This window comes from Microcaecilia unicolor, chromosome 1 (assembly GCF_901765095.1).
Source record: "Microcaecilia unicolor chromosome 1, aMicUni1.1, whole genome shotgun sequence".
Lineage (NCBI taxonomy): Eukaryota > Metazoa > Chordata > Amphibia > Gymnophiona > Siphonopidae > Microcaecilia > Microcaecilia unicolor.
The window spans coordinates 44,931,628-44,949,070 of NC_044031.1; the positions used below are offsets into that span (position 1 = coordinate 44,931,628).

Here is a 17,443-nt window from a genome sequence, read left to right on the forward strand (position 1 = left end):
CAGAGGGAGGGAGCCCCTTGCTAGCGCCCGTTTCATTCCGCTCAGAAACGGGCATTTTTTCCTAGTTTGTAATATTTATTAGAGAATCCATCTGATCCAGGGGCTTTGCCAGTGGGTAAGTTTTTGATTACCCATGTTATCTCCTCTAATTCTATCGGGCGGGATATACTATCACTCTGAAACAGATATCCTAGGAATATCAAGAAGCAATAGGTAAGACTGTATTTCCGCCTCTGGGCTGGGGGCGATCTCTCAGGTGTGTAGAGCAGCTCATAGTAGCAGACAAAATTGTCCCTAATGCCAGCCTTAGAGGTTTAAAAAGCCCCACTATCATCCCAGAAGGAGCCTGTGTACAACTATGCTGCTCTTTTTTGTAGCTTTAGCCAATAGGCGGCTTGCCTTATTACACTGTGTATCTGTTGCACCTGCTGCAATTTAGCAACCACATCTGTCAACTGCAGCGCACAAAGCTCCATCCAGTAGATCATACCCCACTGAAAAGCCGTATCCCTCTTTTTAGCCTGAGATTCCAAAACAGCTATCTTTGCCCAAAGATTCTGCTCAACTCTCTCTCATGTAATCTTTAGATGGACCTGCAAATCAATAAGCTTCCCCCTCATGACAGCTTTATTCCCTTTCATAGCGTAAGTGAGCCAACCTCCCCTTTATCGTTATACTGTATATGTTTGAAAGGATCCTTTTCTGTCATGACTCCCACCGTGCCTTACCATCCTCGCCTTCCCCTTCATCTCTATGGCTCGATTTGTGCTGATGCCATTGGGACAACGCAAGACGGCGGCATGCCCTCTGGTGCATCGTGGCCGGTTCAAGATAGCTCCGGTGTTCTTGTCCACCAAGGAAGCGGTGTTTTCTTCAGCCACATTACTGGCGGCATTGGGGAAGAGTGTGCTTAGGGCGCACACTTCCCCTTAAAAGAGTAGCACTTGGCACTTTTGGGGGGAACCAAGGGAACCTTCTGCCCTCCAGGCAGTATTTATTGCCAGCTTGCTCTCTTGCCCTTTGCCTCAGCAGCAGGTTCCTGGATTTGTCCCTCCTAGCTGGTACTTGTTTTCTGCCTTCCTTGTTGCCTTACCTGATCATTGCCTGGACCCGGATACTGCCTTGCTTGCCGCCTGACCTGACCCTTGCCTGGACCCGGATACTGCCTTGCTTGCTGCCTGACCCTGACCCTTGCCTGGACCCGGATACTGCCTTGCTTGCCGCCTGACCCTGACCCTTGCCTGGACCCGGATACTGCCTTGCTTGCTGCCTGACCCTGACCGTTGCCTGGACCCGGATACTGCCTTGCTTGCCGCCTGACCGTTGCCTAGATCCGGATACTGCCTTGCTTGCCGCCTGACCGTTGCCTAGATCCAGATTTGCCCAGCCTATCCGCCAACCTAATCCTGACTGTGCCTGAAGTCATCTTCCTTTTGTTCTGCCTCTCCCCCCCCTCCCCCCCACCCAATGTGAGGGCCTTCTCTTGATCCAAGTCCTGCTGGCTACCTGAACCCAACTCTCGGGGCATAGCGGTTGGTATAGGTGAAGACCTTCAGGGCCCTTCACCAGGTTTCCTCTCCTCTGTACTGGACACACCCTTTTTCTCCAAGTCTGACATTTTCTAACTGGCTCACATTAGTGAGATCCTGCAGAATCTCACCATTAAGACGCCAATACTTGGTTCCTCCCTGATCTACCTCCACAGTGAGTTCTAATTGTAGGGGTGAATAGTCGGACCACGTCTGTGTCTATATCTGAAGCACCTGCGCCCGCTTATTTTTTCTGCTATAGAAGGTACCCTGAGAGAAGTTGTCCAAAACTGGGTTCAATGTTAGGTTAAAATCCTTTCCCAGTAAAATAGTGCCCCCCCCCCCACCCCCGGTCATATTTAGGAGCACCTGTCTTAGATCTTGCAGAAAGGGCATAGACATTCAGGAGTGTATAAACCAAAGAGCCCAATGTAACTGTCAGGAGCAGGTATCATCCCTCTTTATCTGTCACCACCCTGTGAATTAGCCAATGCTGCTTCATAGATAAAGCAATCATAACTCCTCTGGTTTTCCTTTGCAATGTATTAGAGGCAAAATAAATAGTAGGATATTTCTTATGCAGACAATGCTTATGAGTAGGCAGCAAATGCTATTGCTTCATCAGTTCTCTTAAGTTCTTTGAATAAGAATTGCCTTTTAGTTGGTGAGTTTAAACCTCTAAATTATAAGTAAGCAATGTTATCCTGCCCATCTACCAAACAGGGGAAAGGTTAAAAAAAATCCTCTCTAATTATTCCTAGGGGAGAGGCAATATCAATGATGCACTCATCCAATACTTTCACTACATCTCCAACTTGACCAGTAACCCTATACAAGCCCTAGTCCCCTTCCCGGCCAAATCCTTCCCCCTTATCCTTCCTGTCCAACTCCCATCCCTCACCCCTTCCCTCGCACCAAAGCAATGAGCACAGCAATCTCTCCAACAGGGAGAGTCCTCCACCCAGCAGAAGAAGACATTTTTTCCTTGACCTTGTAGTTCATAAAGCAGTCCACTATGTCCTTGGGCTTATTGTTTTGGGTGCCCCCAATGCCCTATGAGCTCTGTCCAGTTGTATAGTGGCCCCTGGAGTAGATTGTATAACATGGTCTCAGTCTAGGTAAGCAGGAAGTTTTGGCATGCCATAAAAACAAACGTTTTGGTTCCTGCTTCAGTTCTCCATATTCTCCAATTTATCTGGTAGGGAGAGATTAGCAGCCCGGAGGTCTTGCAGCTGAGTATCTGTGGTAGCGAGCACCTCTGTATGCTCATCCACATGCTGCTCCATGTCTTCCACCCGCCCTCCCAGCTCCGTGATTTCTGTGCATAAGTCTGCTCCCATCATGATAAGTTCTTCCTGGACTGCTTTGATGTCCATTTTAATCTCCAGGATCCAGTCATGAATTTCCTGCAAAGGCTCCTCCAAGGGATCCATTGAGGCTTCTCCCGCCACAAACAAGTCCAGGGATTGGGAGCCCAGAAGCTAAAACACCAGCTGCACCATCTTTGGGGTATCCAACTCTGACTTTGTGACACTAGGCTCCCCGACATCCCTGAATAGGCAGAATTGGATAAGTCAACCGCTTTGCCCTTGGCGCTCATTCCCGAGCATGTTCGATGTTAAGTAGTGGAGAAGGAGGCTAGATACAGCAATTCTAGTGCTGGTGTCTGCCAAGTTATAGTTTATATAGGGGAATTTTACCCGGAGCATTCCTCTTAGGCAGCCATTCCCTGTGGTGACATCACTTCCTCCTCTCTCTCTCCCAGCTCTGTTCTTACTGCTCTCAGCAGGATTTTTTCCTCCATTTTTCCCCTGGTGTGCCTTAGTAATTTTTTCTGTTCCCTCAGTGCTCCGAGTAGGGGTTTTGACACCTTCATCTTTTGTTTGTTTTTAAACATCAATTAGCAGGCCCCTCTTCTGATAGTCTTTCATGGACCCTCCCAGTCATGGAACCTGTATTTTTGTTGGGCCATCTGTTTCTCAGAATTGCTGATCACTTCCTGTGCTACATGTACTCCAGGATGTTTGTGGGCTCTCAAGTTCTAACAAATAAGATTTCAATCTCATTTGTAAGAGATTGGATTCCACTGAGCTGTGCCAAACAAGCATAAGGACCATGAAGCTGTGGCAGTTGATGGAAGTGTGAAGCTGCTGAATTAGATTTGAACCTTTTTGCTGAAGTGTATGGGGATAGGCCTAGAGAACAAGACTGATTTTGTTCTTCAGTTCATGCCAAGCATTGGGCTCTGAGTGCTAGAGAAATGGTTCTGAGGACTCATCTGTGGATTAGGTTGTGAAAATAAAAATGTAATAAAATAAGTGCGAGTTTAAATCCACTGGAAACAGTTTTGATGGCTTGTATTTTTTCCCTTCTGTTTTTTGTTGAACAATCACTAGGAAATCCCATATTAGTAACTATGATGAACTGCTTATCTGTTGCTTACCTGTAACAGGTATTCTTTGCAGATAGCAATTTTTCTTGTCTCGTCTCCCCTTCTAGAGTGGAGCTTATTAACTTACTGTTGAAAATTTTTTATTGGTGAATAGAAGACAAACATGAACAAGAAAATAGAAAGCTTTTTCGCCACTGCAGTAACAAACAGTTGTAAAGGAAGTATCATCTTTTTGTTTTGTTCCTCTCTCTGCGCCCCCTCCCCAATTGAATCCCTCCCAAGCCAACTGTTTCAATATGACATAAAAGACTTCTGTACCGAATATTCGTATTTGATTCCATTCAGCCCCATCTACATCATTCGTATTTGGCCGAATAGTGATTTTAATTCGCTGCGTACGATTGGTAGCGCTATAGAAATGATTTATAGTAGTAGTAGTAGAATACGAATAATCTGGGCTCTACTGGGCTAAATCCTACTGAAATAAACACTTGATCTTTGGTTTCACGTTGCTTCTTTTATTGTTAAAGCCGAATGCCAATTATTCATATTCGGCTGAATAGTAAAATATTCTGTTTGGTACAGCTCTAGTTCTTATGACCTTTCATACCCTTAGGTAACCGTATTGTGGCCTTCTTACCCATTCCCCACATTGCCTGTAAACCAATCCAACTTACTGTTTACCTCCCTCTAAACTGTTCAGGATCAGACTATGAACTCTTGAGGACAGGGATTGTATATAGAGGTCCCAAATTGACAAAAAGGCCTTCTGGCACTTGGTGTATGCTTGGCATCTTGAGTCTCCATAGTTAAGAGGGTGTGAAAGATATTTTGCTAATGTCAGTTTGTAGGTGCCTATTAGCTCATTAGCTTTAATTTCAGAATAGAAGCACACTGTGACAACATTGTAACTCCCACACATTCTCAGAAGGGTTTTGAAGGCTTCACTAGAAAGCTTTGGAAAATATTTAGTTTAATTCCATTGGAGGATGATGTCCAGATGTGTGACCAATGAACTATATTATTTCTTAAAATTTGAGACACCTACCCAAGAATACTCCAGGCAACTTAAATGTGTTGAAGGTAAACAACTTTAACCACAGAAATAAGCAGCAATGTAGTCTTCTGACCCTGATCAGCTTGTCAATTTGGTTTATTACATCTAGGGGACACTCAATAAAGTTAAGCAAGATTTTTTTTTTCAGTTTCTCTTGAGAGGTGACAGTGGAGTTGTCTTCAGCCTAATCAGGACCCCAGGAGGAGATGGCATAAGGGTTTGAAAGGGGAGGAGGGGAAAATGAAGGAGCTGTATGTGGGTGAGGTGGGAGTGGATGAGAGGAAAAATGAAGAAGCTGCAGGGGTGTGAGGTGAGTGGGACTGCCCCTCCTTGAAACAAATTACTGGGGCATGGGAGCAGGAAACAGGAGTACAAAATAAGTGAATTTCGTCCTTTAGAGTTTGACTCCATGATTAGATGTTCTTTTCATTTTGTTTATTACATCTATTGTAACGTAGTAACGTAATGTGTATTTTCTTTTTCTCTCTCCCTTTCTCCCTAGGCTTGAGCAATGAGAGCTGGTCTATAATGAAAAACATGGCCACGGAGCTTGGCATTATTCTAATTGGTTATTTCACACTGGTACCTGCCATCCAGGTATTAATGAGCAGGGGGCGCATCAGATAATGCGACTACAGAGGTTTAATGGAGTACAGCTTCTGTCCATTATCCAATGTTATGTTTGAGTTTTACCATTTTGAGTGTAAAAGCAGGAGACTAACCATTCATCACTCTTTGTGCGGTTTTATCTTGGGGTCACATTTCAATTAGTACTCTTTGCATACTTATTCCACGATCCAGCCTGCTATTTCTGTTCTCTCCAAGTCTAGTGAATGGTGATCTTAAGACTGGGGAAGTCTCTCTTTGTTGGATGTTAACGATTTTGATTTGGTGTGAACTTATTGGTAGACTTCTGGTTTTTGGTAATGAAATGGATTCCTCAGGAGAAAGCTGAGGAACTCCATCAGCCAGTTACCAAAGAGCTGTGGGTATTAGGCCTCACAGACTTGCCTGGCTGCATGTTTGGACCTAGAACCAGAGGTTCAGGAGAAGTTTGCAGACATTCCGGGCTGAGAAGACAATCTTTTTGGTGACAAGATGGAGGAGGTTGCAGACTTCATCAAGAAGCATTCTGATACTATCAAGTCACTATCCAAGCCCATTCTTGGCTTAGCCTTCACATCCAGAGGGTATTATGCGGAGAACAAAGGAAAATGTACTACTCTCAGGCATATAGATATCCTTCCCCTCTCAACTATCCCAGAATAACCAGAGCTCTCACTCCTGCCAGAGGCAGCATCCCAGCTGGTTCCCCAGTCAAAGCAAGGATTGAGCTTTTTACTGGCTCTAGGAGAGCATAGCCGCAATTCCCATATCTGTTCAGATGACCTGTAGGGAGGAGGCAGAATTTTTTTCCAAGACAAGGGGGAGGGGTGGTGGCTTTGTATCCTGTCCAGGCTATTTTGAGTATCCACCAATTCTGAGGTTATACACTGCAGTTGGAATACATTCCTCCAAATTACCTACTGAGAGCATCAAAGCTAAACTCTCAGTACCAAGAACTGCTTACAAAAGGAACTCTTTCCTTTTTACAAACCAGAGCAGTCAAACCCATTCCATCAGGGGGAAAAGAGAAGGGATTTTATTCCAAGTACTTCCGGGTCACAAATAAGAGGTGGAGGGGGGAGACTTCATCTGATCCTACAAATACCTGGCAAAACAAACATTCAAGATGGTTCTCTAGACACCTTTTTCCCAATGGTTCAGGCTCAAGATTCACTATACTCTGTAGACTCGAAGGATGCCTTTACCCACATACAAATACATCCCAGTTACAGGAAGTATCTGAGATTTCACATAGGGAAACACCACTACCAGTACCGTGCACTGCCATTTGGCTTAACTTCAGCCTCCAGGGTCTTTGCCAAATGGTAGGTGCAGCGTCACTACACAGTCCCCATCCTGTTGGAGTAAAAAAAAAAAAAAAAAAAGAAGCTGGATGGACTTTATGTGGGCTTTAGTTCACTCCAGATAGAAGTCCAAGGCTTTCTTGTAGTCCAAAGTATGCAATGGGCTTTAAATGCCATTTCTGGCATGGGTAACTCCCTTATATCTTCCACAGAAGCAAAGGATTCATTTAGTCTCTTCACTATGGTTTGTCCTCCCTCACACATTTTGCCTCTGGTATACCTGAAAATGTTTTTGTTGTGTTTATTTTCAAATTCTTTTTTAACCTTCCTTATGAATGCTTTGCATTTAACTTGCATATTTCTTCTGCATAGCTTACATCATTTGTTTTACATAGTCCACCATGTGCTTTACTCTTAAATCAAGGTGGAATTTCATATGAATATAAATATATTTTATTAACCTTCCCAATCTTATATGTGCATGCTAATTTGACTGTTCTTAAAAAAAAAAAAAAAAAAAAGGGAAATGGGACTTTTCAGGGCACAGACCGTAGAAGTCTGCCCGGCACTGGCCTTGTTCTCCAGTTATAGAAGCTGAATCTGTCCAGCCACAATCTGAACTCTGATAACCCATTGTCTCTAAAACAAAACCACTAACCAGGACTACAATCCTGTTAACTCTCCACTCATATACCACACCTCCCAATATCCCTCCCCCTCCCCACTCTGAAAAGTTGATTTTTTTTTTAATCTATCCTTTCATTGTTTATTGTTCCGGTTTTTGTCTTTCTGAATAGAAAATATAGAAAAGCACCTTTAAAGATACAAAGCTGTGGTCTAATATTGTCCCTGCCTTGTCAGCCTAAGTGACTTTTGTTCTTTCTGATTTCCTGTCTGGCAGGAATTCTGTCTCTTTGCTGTGGTGGGCCTGGTGTCTGACTTCTTCCTGCAGATGTTGTTCTTTACTACTGTGCTATCCATTGACATCCGACGTATGGAGGTAGGAGGCAATGAGAGGTTGGAGCCCAACTTGGACATGGCAGGCAAGAAATAATAGCACAACGAAAAACATGAGGTAGACTAACCATTCAAGAATCCAGTAGGGAAGAGAGAAGGTAAGGAAGGGGGGCATAGAGCTGTGAGGTAGAGAAGAGGATATAGGTGGGGAGAGCAGAAGGAGACCTGTGGCTGGGAGGTAAGATGAGAATTCGGCACTCTCCTATGAGAAGAAAAAGGAATGGAGAAAAGGCAGTAATTAGCTCATTCCTTTCACATGTACACATGAGAGAAATGCAAGGATAGGCTTCTCTTGAAGGTAACTTGACTTTAATGTTGTGTGTTCACATTTGCTGAATTGAAGAATTTCATCTTTGTTTTATTGTTTACTTGTTCTTGGTAGCTTGCAGATCTGAATAAACGATTGCCAGCTGAAGCTTGTATGCCTCCTTCAAAGCTAGTCAGTCGGTCCCAGAGATACGAGCGCCAACCAGCTATACGACCTACAACCCCACATACCATCACATTGCAGCCCTCTTCCTTCAGGAACCTCCGCCTGCCCAAGAGGCTCAGAGTCATCTACTTCTTTGCCAGGACTCGACTGGCACAAAGAATTATAATGGTATACTTTGTACTCTTCTGTAGAATTTATCCTTTGGGGTTGCTCTGATCATGACTGCTATGGGATTTTCCTTAAGTTCACACTCTGGGATTTCTCCATGAACCTGTTGATTTGTTATGTTTATGGAATGGCTAATTTAATTGTTAGGTCCAGACATACACCAGTGATTATCACTGTTATTTTGTAGTGTGCTGCACAGTACGTCAAAAATGTGTTTTAATCTGACACTTAGTTTATGATCTTTATTTATTTGTTACATTTGTATCCCACATTTTCCCACCTATTTGCAGGCTCAATGTGGCTTACATAGTACCGTAAAGGTGTTCGCCAATTCCGGTATGAACAAATACAGTAATGTTGTGGTAGAATAAGGTTTGTGTGTACAGACACATTAGGGAATTGTAGAGAGGAAGAGCTATTATATGTCCATTACGAGCTTTGGTTTCGTTGTGTTGCAGGGTACATGCATTTAAGTTGGGTCAGTAGGGTATACCTTTTTGAACAGGTTAGTTTTTAACTAGTAAAAAAAGGCCCGTTTCTGACACAAATGAAACGGGCGCTAGCAAGCTTTTCCTCGGAGTGTGTATGTTTGTGAGAGTGACTGTGTGTGAGAGAGAGAGTGAATGTGTGTGTGAGTGAGAGAGAGTGAGTCTGGGTGCGAGTGTGTGTGAGAATGAGTGTGTGCGTATGCGAGACACAGTGTGAGAGAGAGAGAGTGTGTTTCACACAGATACAGTGTGTGCGAGAGAGAGTGTGTGTGAGACACAGACTCTCTGTGAGACTGAGTGTATGAGACCAAGAGAGTGTGTGAGTGACTGTGTGACACATAGAGAGTGAATGTGAGACAGTGAGAGAGAGAAAGAAAGACAAAGACATTGACTGTGAGAGAGAGAGAGTGTGTGTGTGTGGCAGAGATACCTCCCCCCCCCCCCCCCCCTCTCTGGTGTCAGGCCCCCCCTCCTTTCTCTCCGGTGTCTGAGCGTTACTGTGCAGGATGCTGAGCTCTGGCTGTGCTTCAAGGAACTGACCAATCCTATTTAATAGAATGCACCTCCAACATTCTGAAGCCGAGAAACCTCGTGTGGTTGGTCACTTCTGCTTGTGACGAACCCGGAAGTACGTGATGTCAATTCAGGAGATGGATACAGAGAGCAGGAATGCCTCAGCCATGCAGTCAGCTTCAGAATGTTGGAGGTGTGTTTTATTATATAGGATGATTTCCGGAAGTTTAGGTGATCATAAGTTGTTTTCACGGCTTTTGGTAATGAGTTCCATAGTTGTGTGCTTATGTAGGAAAAGCTGGATGCATAGGTTGATTTGTATTTGAGTCCTTTGCAGCTTGGGTAGTGGAGATTTAGGTATGTTCGTGTTGATCTTGTTGTGTTTCTTTCCTGTTATGACCTGGGTCATTGGATGGATTAATAAATAATACATGTAATTTTTTAAAAATATGTTCAACATTTAATAAAGAAGCATGCAACTTGTAAGTATATGACATCACATATACCTGAAACAACCCTGCTCTCCCCCCCCCCCCCCCTCAATCCCCATCCCTTAATAGCCATGCTACACACTGTTAGTGGCCCAGTCCAACTAGTCGATGCACCAGCAAGTTAACCATTCAATATGCAGCTATGAGCCACACGGGGCAAAGTTTTCCAGAAAGGCTATTTCTCTGAGGACAAGCAGGCTGCCGTATTCTCACGTGGATGATGTTATCCGAAGGAGCCTGGTGTGGATGCTGACTAGCAAGATCAAGAACTTTCTAGCAGCGTCCCACCGTGCATGCACTGGTGCTTTCCCACCCAACGCTCAGTCTTTGTTTTTGTGCACAGCAGTGTGATTCGTGCTTTTTTTTTTTTTTGTGCCTTCCTGTGCGGGTTTTCAAGTCCTTTCAGATAATTTTTCCTTTGTTTACCCCTTTCTTCAGCTTCCCTTTTTAATTTCTTTTAGTTTTTCTGCTTTTAAAGTTTCCTTTGTTTTTTGTGTATTGCTAGGCCCTTTTAGGCTGGACCCCCAACCTGTAAATACTTATGAGATCGCATTGGCACTGGAAGTTGAGCATTCAAGCAGTAAAGTATGCTCAATGTTTCTCTTACGTCTGTGGTAAGCATTGCTGGTAACAGATGCGTATTTTCAAAGCACTTAGATTTACAAAGTTCCATTGTAACTTTTGTAAGTCTAAGTGCTTTGAAAATGAGCCCCATAGTGATGTAACTGCAAATAAGCAAATGTTTCAGCACTACTCAATGCACACTGAAATTGCAATTCAAACTATGACTGCATAGACCCCTCATCTTGTTAACACTTGATATACATATCTAATACCCTTAATTGCCCAATGCTGAAAGGTCAAGCGACCTGAAGGGAATGCCCTATTACCTTGTATTTGCAATAATGGAATGGTGTGTCCCCATGATACCTACAGAGGGAACATGTGTGTCGCAAAAGCTGGTACAAGAAAATATATGGTACTAGACCCCCCCCCCCCCCCCACTTATGTAGCAATGGACCATGAAGCAAATAACTAAAGTGGTATGGGCACCCCAGTATTGTTTCCAAAGAAGTATAAATTGACTTGTTGCGTGGAACCAGATTAGATTCCCACTGCAGCTCCTTGTAATCCTGGGGAAGTCACTTAATCCTCCATTGCCCCAGGTATAAAATTTAGATTGTGAGCCCACAGGGACAGAGAAAGTACCTGCATATTGTGTGTACAGCTCTTCTTACATCTAGTAGTGCTACAGAAATAAGTAATTGTACTAGTAATGTCAGAGTCCAGTCCCAAGACTTAACTCGATTAGGGTTCATTTTAGTGCAGTTGACATATGTTATCGCCATATAGAAGATGCAGCCTTTAGTTGTATTTATGTGGGGCTTCTGTTTAAGACTATCATCAAGTCTCCTGTTGTGTCTTGGGACCTCATGGTGGTACTGAACCAGCTGTTAGTAACATAGTAAATTACGGCAGGTAAAGACTTGAATGGTCTATCCAGTCTGTCCAATAGTCAGTCATTATCAAATCATGATTAAATCAACAATGAATGTGATATAGAATACTTGATCATGGTCTTTCTTTGGTGTTGCTGGGACATAGACTGTAGAAGTCTGCCGGCCTTGTCCTTAGGTCGCAACTATTGAAGTTGCTGTCAAAGCTCACTCCAACCTATCCAAATCAGTCTTGTTAGTTGCGGGCGACAGACCTTAAAAGTTTGCCTGGCACTTTCCTCACATTCCAAATTACTGGAGATTCCGTCGAAGCCCTCTCCAGCCCATCCTAAACCGTATTGCCATATAAGGGACTTAGATTGTACAAGCTTGCCTAGCACCAACCTAGTTCTTCACAGTCGAAGTCACCATCTAAGCACCAGTTGACATGCAAACACACATGCAACCATTTTAAGTTTTTTTTTCTTTCTTTTTAATATTCATTTTTTGATTAGAGATCCTCTGTATTCATCCCACGCCTTTTTGAATTCCATTACCACTTGTTTATCCACCATCAGTCACACTCTCTTTGAAAAAGAATTTCCTGTGGGGTGGTACTCCTAAGTCTCTACCACCCCACAACCTCAATTCAAGTCCTCTAGTTTTACTGTTTTCCCTTTTCTGGAAAATACTTATTTCTATTTTAATACCTTTAAAGTATTTAAACATCTGTATCATATCTCCCCTAACCATCCTCTCCTCTAGGGTATGCATATTTAGGTCTTCTAGTCTCTTCTCATACACCTTTTGGCATAAGCCCCATACAATTTTTATCACCTTCATCTGGACCACTTCAAGTCTCCTTAGCAAGATACGGCCTCCAAAACGGAACACAGTACTCCAAGTGGAGCCTCCCCAATGACTTGTACAGGGGCTTCAACACCTCCTTTCTTCTGCTGGTTATGCCGCTTTCTATACAGCCTAGCATCCTTCTAGCTACAGCCACTGCCTTGTCACACTGTTTCACCTTCAGATCCTCAGATACTATCACTCTAGGGTCCCTCTCGCCTCCTAGCACAAACGTCTCCCTTGGATTTCTACTTCCTAAGTACATCATTCTGCACTTTTTTGCATTGAATTTTAATTGCCAAATATTAGACCATTCTGACTTTGGAGATCCTTTTTCATGAAAATCTTAGTATCATCTGCAAAAAGGCAAATCTTGCCTTCTAACTCTTCGGCAACGTCGCTGACAAATATATTGAACAGAATCTGCCCCAGCACCGATCCTTGAGGCACTCCACTACTCACCTTTCCTTCCTCCAAGTGAATTCCATTAACCACCACCCTCTGGCGCCTGTCTGTCAATCAGTACTTAACTCAGTTCACCACTTTAGGTCCTAGCTTCATCCTGTCAAGTTTATTCAAGAGCCTCCTATGAGAAACTGCGTCAAAGGCCTTGCTGAAATCTTAAGATTATATCTAGTGCACATCCTTGATCCAGTTCTCTAGTCACTTAGTCAAATAATTCAGTCAGATTCGTTTGGTACAATTTACCTTTGGTAAAAACATGTTGTCTTGGATCTCGTAACCCATTGGATTCCAGGAAATTCACTATCCTTTCCTTCAGCATCGCTTCCATTACTTTTCCAATAACCAAAGAGAGGCTTACCGGCCTGTAGTTTCCAGCTTCTTCTCTATCACCACTTTTGTGAAGGGTGACCACATCTACTCTTCTCCAATACCACGGAATCTCTCCTGTCTCCAAGGATTTATTAAACAAACCCTTAAGACGACCCGCCAGAACTTCTCTGAGCTCCCTCAATATACTGGGATGGGATCCCTTCCAGTCCCACGGCTTTATCCACCTTAAAATTTTCAAGTTGTTCATAAACACTTTATTCTATGAATGGTGCAATATCCAATCCATTCTCACATGTACCTTTGCCAGCTAATCATGGTCCTTCTCCAGGATTTTCTTTGAACACAGAATAGAAGTATTTAGGACGTTTGATTTTTCTTCATCATTCTCCATATAGCGGTTCATAGCATCTCTTAAACAATTTCATTTTTAGCTTTCCTCTTTTACTAATATACCTGAAAAAAGTTTTGTCTCCTCTCCTTACATTTCTAGCCATTTGTTCTTCCACTTGTGCTTATCCCAATGTATATCTCTCTTGGCTGCTTTCAGTTTCATCTGGTATTCATCTCCATGTTCCTCCTCGAGTTTTTCTGTATTTCACAAAGTCTTTTTGCCTTATTTTCTCAGCCATGTGCTTGAAGAACCATCTCAATTTCCTTTTTCTCTTGCTTTTATATACTGTCCACACGTAAAGGTCTGTAGCCATATTTATAGCTCCTTTTAGCTTGGACCTCTGTCTTTCCACTTCTCGTATGACCTCCCATCCCATCAGCTATTTCTTCAGGTACTCCCCTATTTTATTAAGATCAGCATGTTTGAAATCCAGGACTTTAAGTTCTGAGTGGCTGCCCTCTGCTTTAGCTGTTCTGTCAAACCAAACTGTTTGATGATCATTACTGCCCAGGTGGGCACACACTTGGACATTAGACACACACTCCCCATTTGTGAGCATCACATCCAGCGTCGCTCCTTCCCTCATGGGTTCTGTCACCATTTGTCTGAGCAGAGCACTTTGAAAAGCATCCACAATCTCTCTACTTCTTTCCGATTCCACATATAGAACTTTCCAATCTGCATCTGGCAAGTTGAAATCTCCCAGTAACAGCACCTCTCCTCTCCTTCCCAACGTTTGGATATCTGTAACCAAATCTTTATCTAGTTGCTCTGATTGTGTTGGAAGTCTGTTGACAACACATTTGGACAGAGGTTCCATCTTCTCTTTTCAAAGGGATCTATATTGCTTTATCCTTTCTCCAGGCCCCCTGCATTTCAGTAGCTTTGATATTGTTCTCACATAAGGAGCTGCTCCTCCACCTTTTTGACCATCTCTATCCTTCCTAAATAGATTATATCCCAGTATGTGTGTGTCCCATTCATGGGAATCCCTGAACCATGTCTCGGTGAGAGCAACAATATCTAAGTCTGTCTCTAACATCAGGGCTTGCAGAACATGAACTTTGTTGCTTAGACTTCGAGCGTTTGTAGGCATTGTTTTCCCGCTACATTTCAGTGACAGTCTCATCTGTTTATTTTTGTTTGTTTGTTTAGTCCCACTTCCTACTGTGTTGGTAAGAAGTGATTTACTAACATTGCTTTCTTTTCTGCTATCACATCTTGTCTTTTGCTGGGAGTGACAACTGGAACTGACCTGTATCCAATGCCTAGAAACCAGTGGCGTACCAAGGGGGGGGACAGTGGGGGCGGTCCACCCCGGGTGCACGCCGCTGGGGGGGGGGGGTGCCGCGCGCCTGTTGGCCGAGTCTGCTCGTTCCCTCCCTGCTGCTCCCTCTGCGCGGAACAGGTTACTTCCTGTTCCGGGGCAGAGGGAGCAGCAGGGAACGAGAGGACTCGGAGCCAACAGGCGCGCGGCACCCCCCCCCCCCCAGCAGGTAAAAATGCACCTGGGGGGGGTCGCGCTGCACCCGGGGGGGGGCGGGTGTAATTTCGCCGGGGGGGGGGGGGGGGGGGGCGCATCAGTGATCCGCCCCGGGTGTCAGCCTAGGAACTCCACTGCTAGAAACATGTTGTCTTTCTCACCAAGGATTCTTTTTCCTGCCATAGTGAGATGCAGGCATATTTTTCCTGTGTATTTGCCCCATCCTTCTATGTACCTAAAACCTTCTTGATGACATCAGGCTTTGAGTCACCTATTGAAGTTCTCGGTATTTTGAAAACTTTTCTCTTCCTTTCCAAAAGTAGGTAGTACTTCAGAAAAAGCTACCGTTTGTGCCAAAGGTTTGAACCCCACCCCTAGCTCCTGACATGCTCTCTGCACTACAAGTGGGGTGTTATTGGCCAGGTCATTTGTTCCCAGGTGGATAACGGCATCAGTGTTGCTCCTTAGTTTCTTCTTTGATAATAATCAGTATTTGCCTGGTACTCTTGGTAGCTGAGGATCCTGGAAGGCATTTCACATTTTTGAACTCCTTGAACTGTGTTCCAAAGTTAATGCCTCTGATAATGGAATCCCTTAGCAGCAACAGTTTTCTGGTTTGAGCTTCTTTACTAGCTCTTTGGGGGTGGCTTTTCTGTTGAGACACCTTCACTGCTTCTTGTTCCACCTCAGTTCTTTTTTCTGGAGCATCACAGTGCTGTAATGGAGCTAAAGAATTCTTTAGGGGCAATAATTGTGAGGACAAATGCTTCTGTGCCACATGTCGTAGTCTACATGAGCCTACTGTGATCCATCTATTACTAGGTGGTTTTATTCTTTGAGGCGGGATAAAAGCTTTCTGTGACTAAACTCATGTGAGCTGAAGTATCCGAGTTGGAAGTTCTAAATTTTGGTGGCAGTTACTTTAGCATACAAGGTTAGCAAGCTCCAGGCTCTAGTGCCTGATCCACTCTACATTGTTTGTCAACAATAAGGTAGTTTTGTACACTCATCCTAAGTTCCTCCTTAAAAATGATGCCTGATTTCCACCTTGTGGACAATTGCACTTTCAACATTTTTCCCTAAGCCATGTGTCCACAGTGATATGCTCTGCCACCTTGGATTGAGAGTGGGCCTTAGTCTTGAAAGCCTGCCTAGATTTGTGTCTTTTGACTACAATAAATGAGGTCTGTTATAACCAAGTACACACTAACTTCTTAGCAGCTTGCATCTCTCATGTATGCCCAGGCAGGCTTGAACTTGGAAGGGGCATGTCATGGCTAAAAGTATTAGAACCATAGTAGGAGTGGAGCAGGTAGACGTGAATCATTTTACTCTTTCCAAAAATACTAGGACTAGGGGGCATGCGGTGAAATGTGGTAAATTTAAAACTAATCAGAGAAATTTTTTTTTCACTCAATGTGTAATTAAACTCTGGAATTCGTAGCCAGAGAATGTGGTAAAGGTGGTTAGCTTAGCGGGGTTTTAAAAAGGTTTGGATGGCTTCCTAAAGGAAAAGTCCATAGATCATTATTAAAATGACTTGGGGAAAATCCACAGCTTATTTCTGGGATATCTGTCAAAAAAATGGAAGGCAATGTTCCACCTATATAAAGTAAATCATACACAACCAACTGGTGGTAGAACATGTAGTACGTTGTGCTGTTTAATTGCTAATTTGTGAAGGGGAAGTCTCATACGATCACTTAGGCAATTTTTACCACCGGAATGGTGAGCCTATACTTCGTGACTATTTATAATCATCGACTGCCCCCAGCCTCCCGTAGTGCAAAATTGTCATTCAAAAAGTGTCCAGTGCTGTGCCCTTAATATTTTATGTCTCTATTAGTCTCTTTTTTTTATTTTTCTCTGCTAATCATTAATGCATGCGCTGTCTAATCAATCACATTGCCATAGCTGCAGCACTCGTACTTAGATTTCTATTGATTGCAGGAAACAATTATAAATGTCTTCAATCGGTATGCAGCTCCCGACATCAGATATTCCCTTGACAAAGCTGTCAATGCTAAACAGGCCCCTGTCGCGATCATGAGCATACCTGGGACTGAACACAGATAAGTGACACAGATGCGTTTTTCAATTCTGTTGAATTAATGCACAGCTTCAGTCTGTTTCTTTCAAGGCAAAGTATTGAGTAAGATGTGCCTGACACTGTGAAGACTGTGGCTGCATACCGATTGAAGACATTTATAATTGTTTCCTGCAATCAATAGAAATCTAAGTACGAGTGCTGCAGCTATGGCAATGTGATTGATTAGACAGTGCATGCATTAATGATTAGCAGAGAAAAATAAAAAGAGAGACTAATAGAGACATGAAATATTAAGGGCACAGCACTGGACACTTTTTGAATGACAATTTTGCACTACGGGAGGCTGGGGGCAGTCGATGATTATAAATAGTCACGAAGTATAGGCTCACCATTCCAGTGGTAAAAATTGCCAAAGTGATCATATGAGACTTCCCCTTCACA

The 17,443-nt window shown here is 43.5% G+C and overlaps 1 protein-coding gene across 2 annotated transcripts in view; it reads left to right on the forward strand.

Annotated features, from left to right (window-relative positions):
• SCAP (SREBF chaperone) overlaps positions 1–17,443 on the forward strand; it is a 252,892-nt gene that overhangs the window by 174,770 nt on the left and 60,679 nt on the right. For both annotated transcript variants that reach the window (XR_003941472.1, XM_030196685.1), the window contains exons 10-12: positions 5,481–5,575; positions 7,790–7,888; positions 8,288–8,506. Coding sequence is in view for 1 of the 2 variants with exons in the window: in XM_030196685.1 (XP_030052545.1) it covers positions 5,481–5,575; positions 7,790–7,888; positions 8,288–8,506 (413 nt within the window). In the remaining variant the exon portion in view is untranslated. The remainder of the gene's footprint in view (positions 1–5,480; positions 5,576–7,789; positions 7,889–8,287; positions 8,507–17,443) is intronic.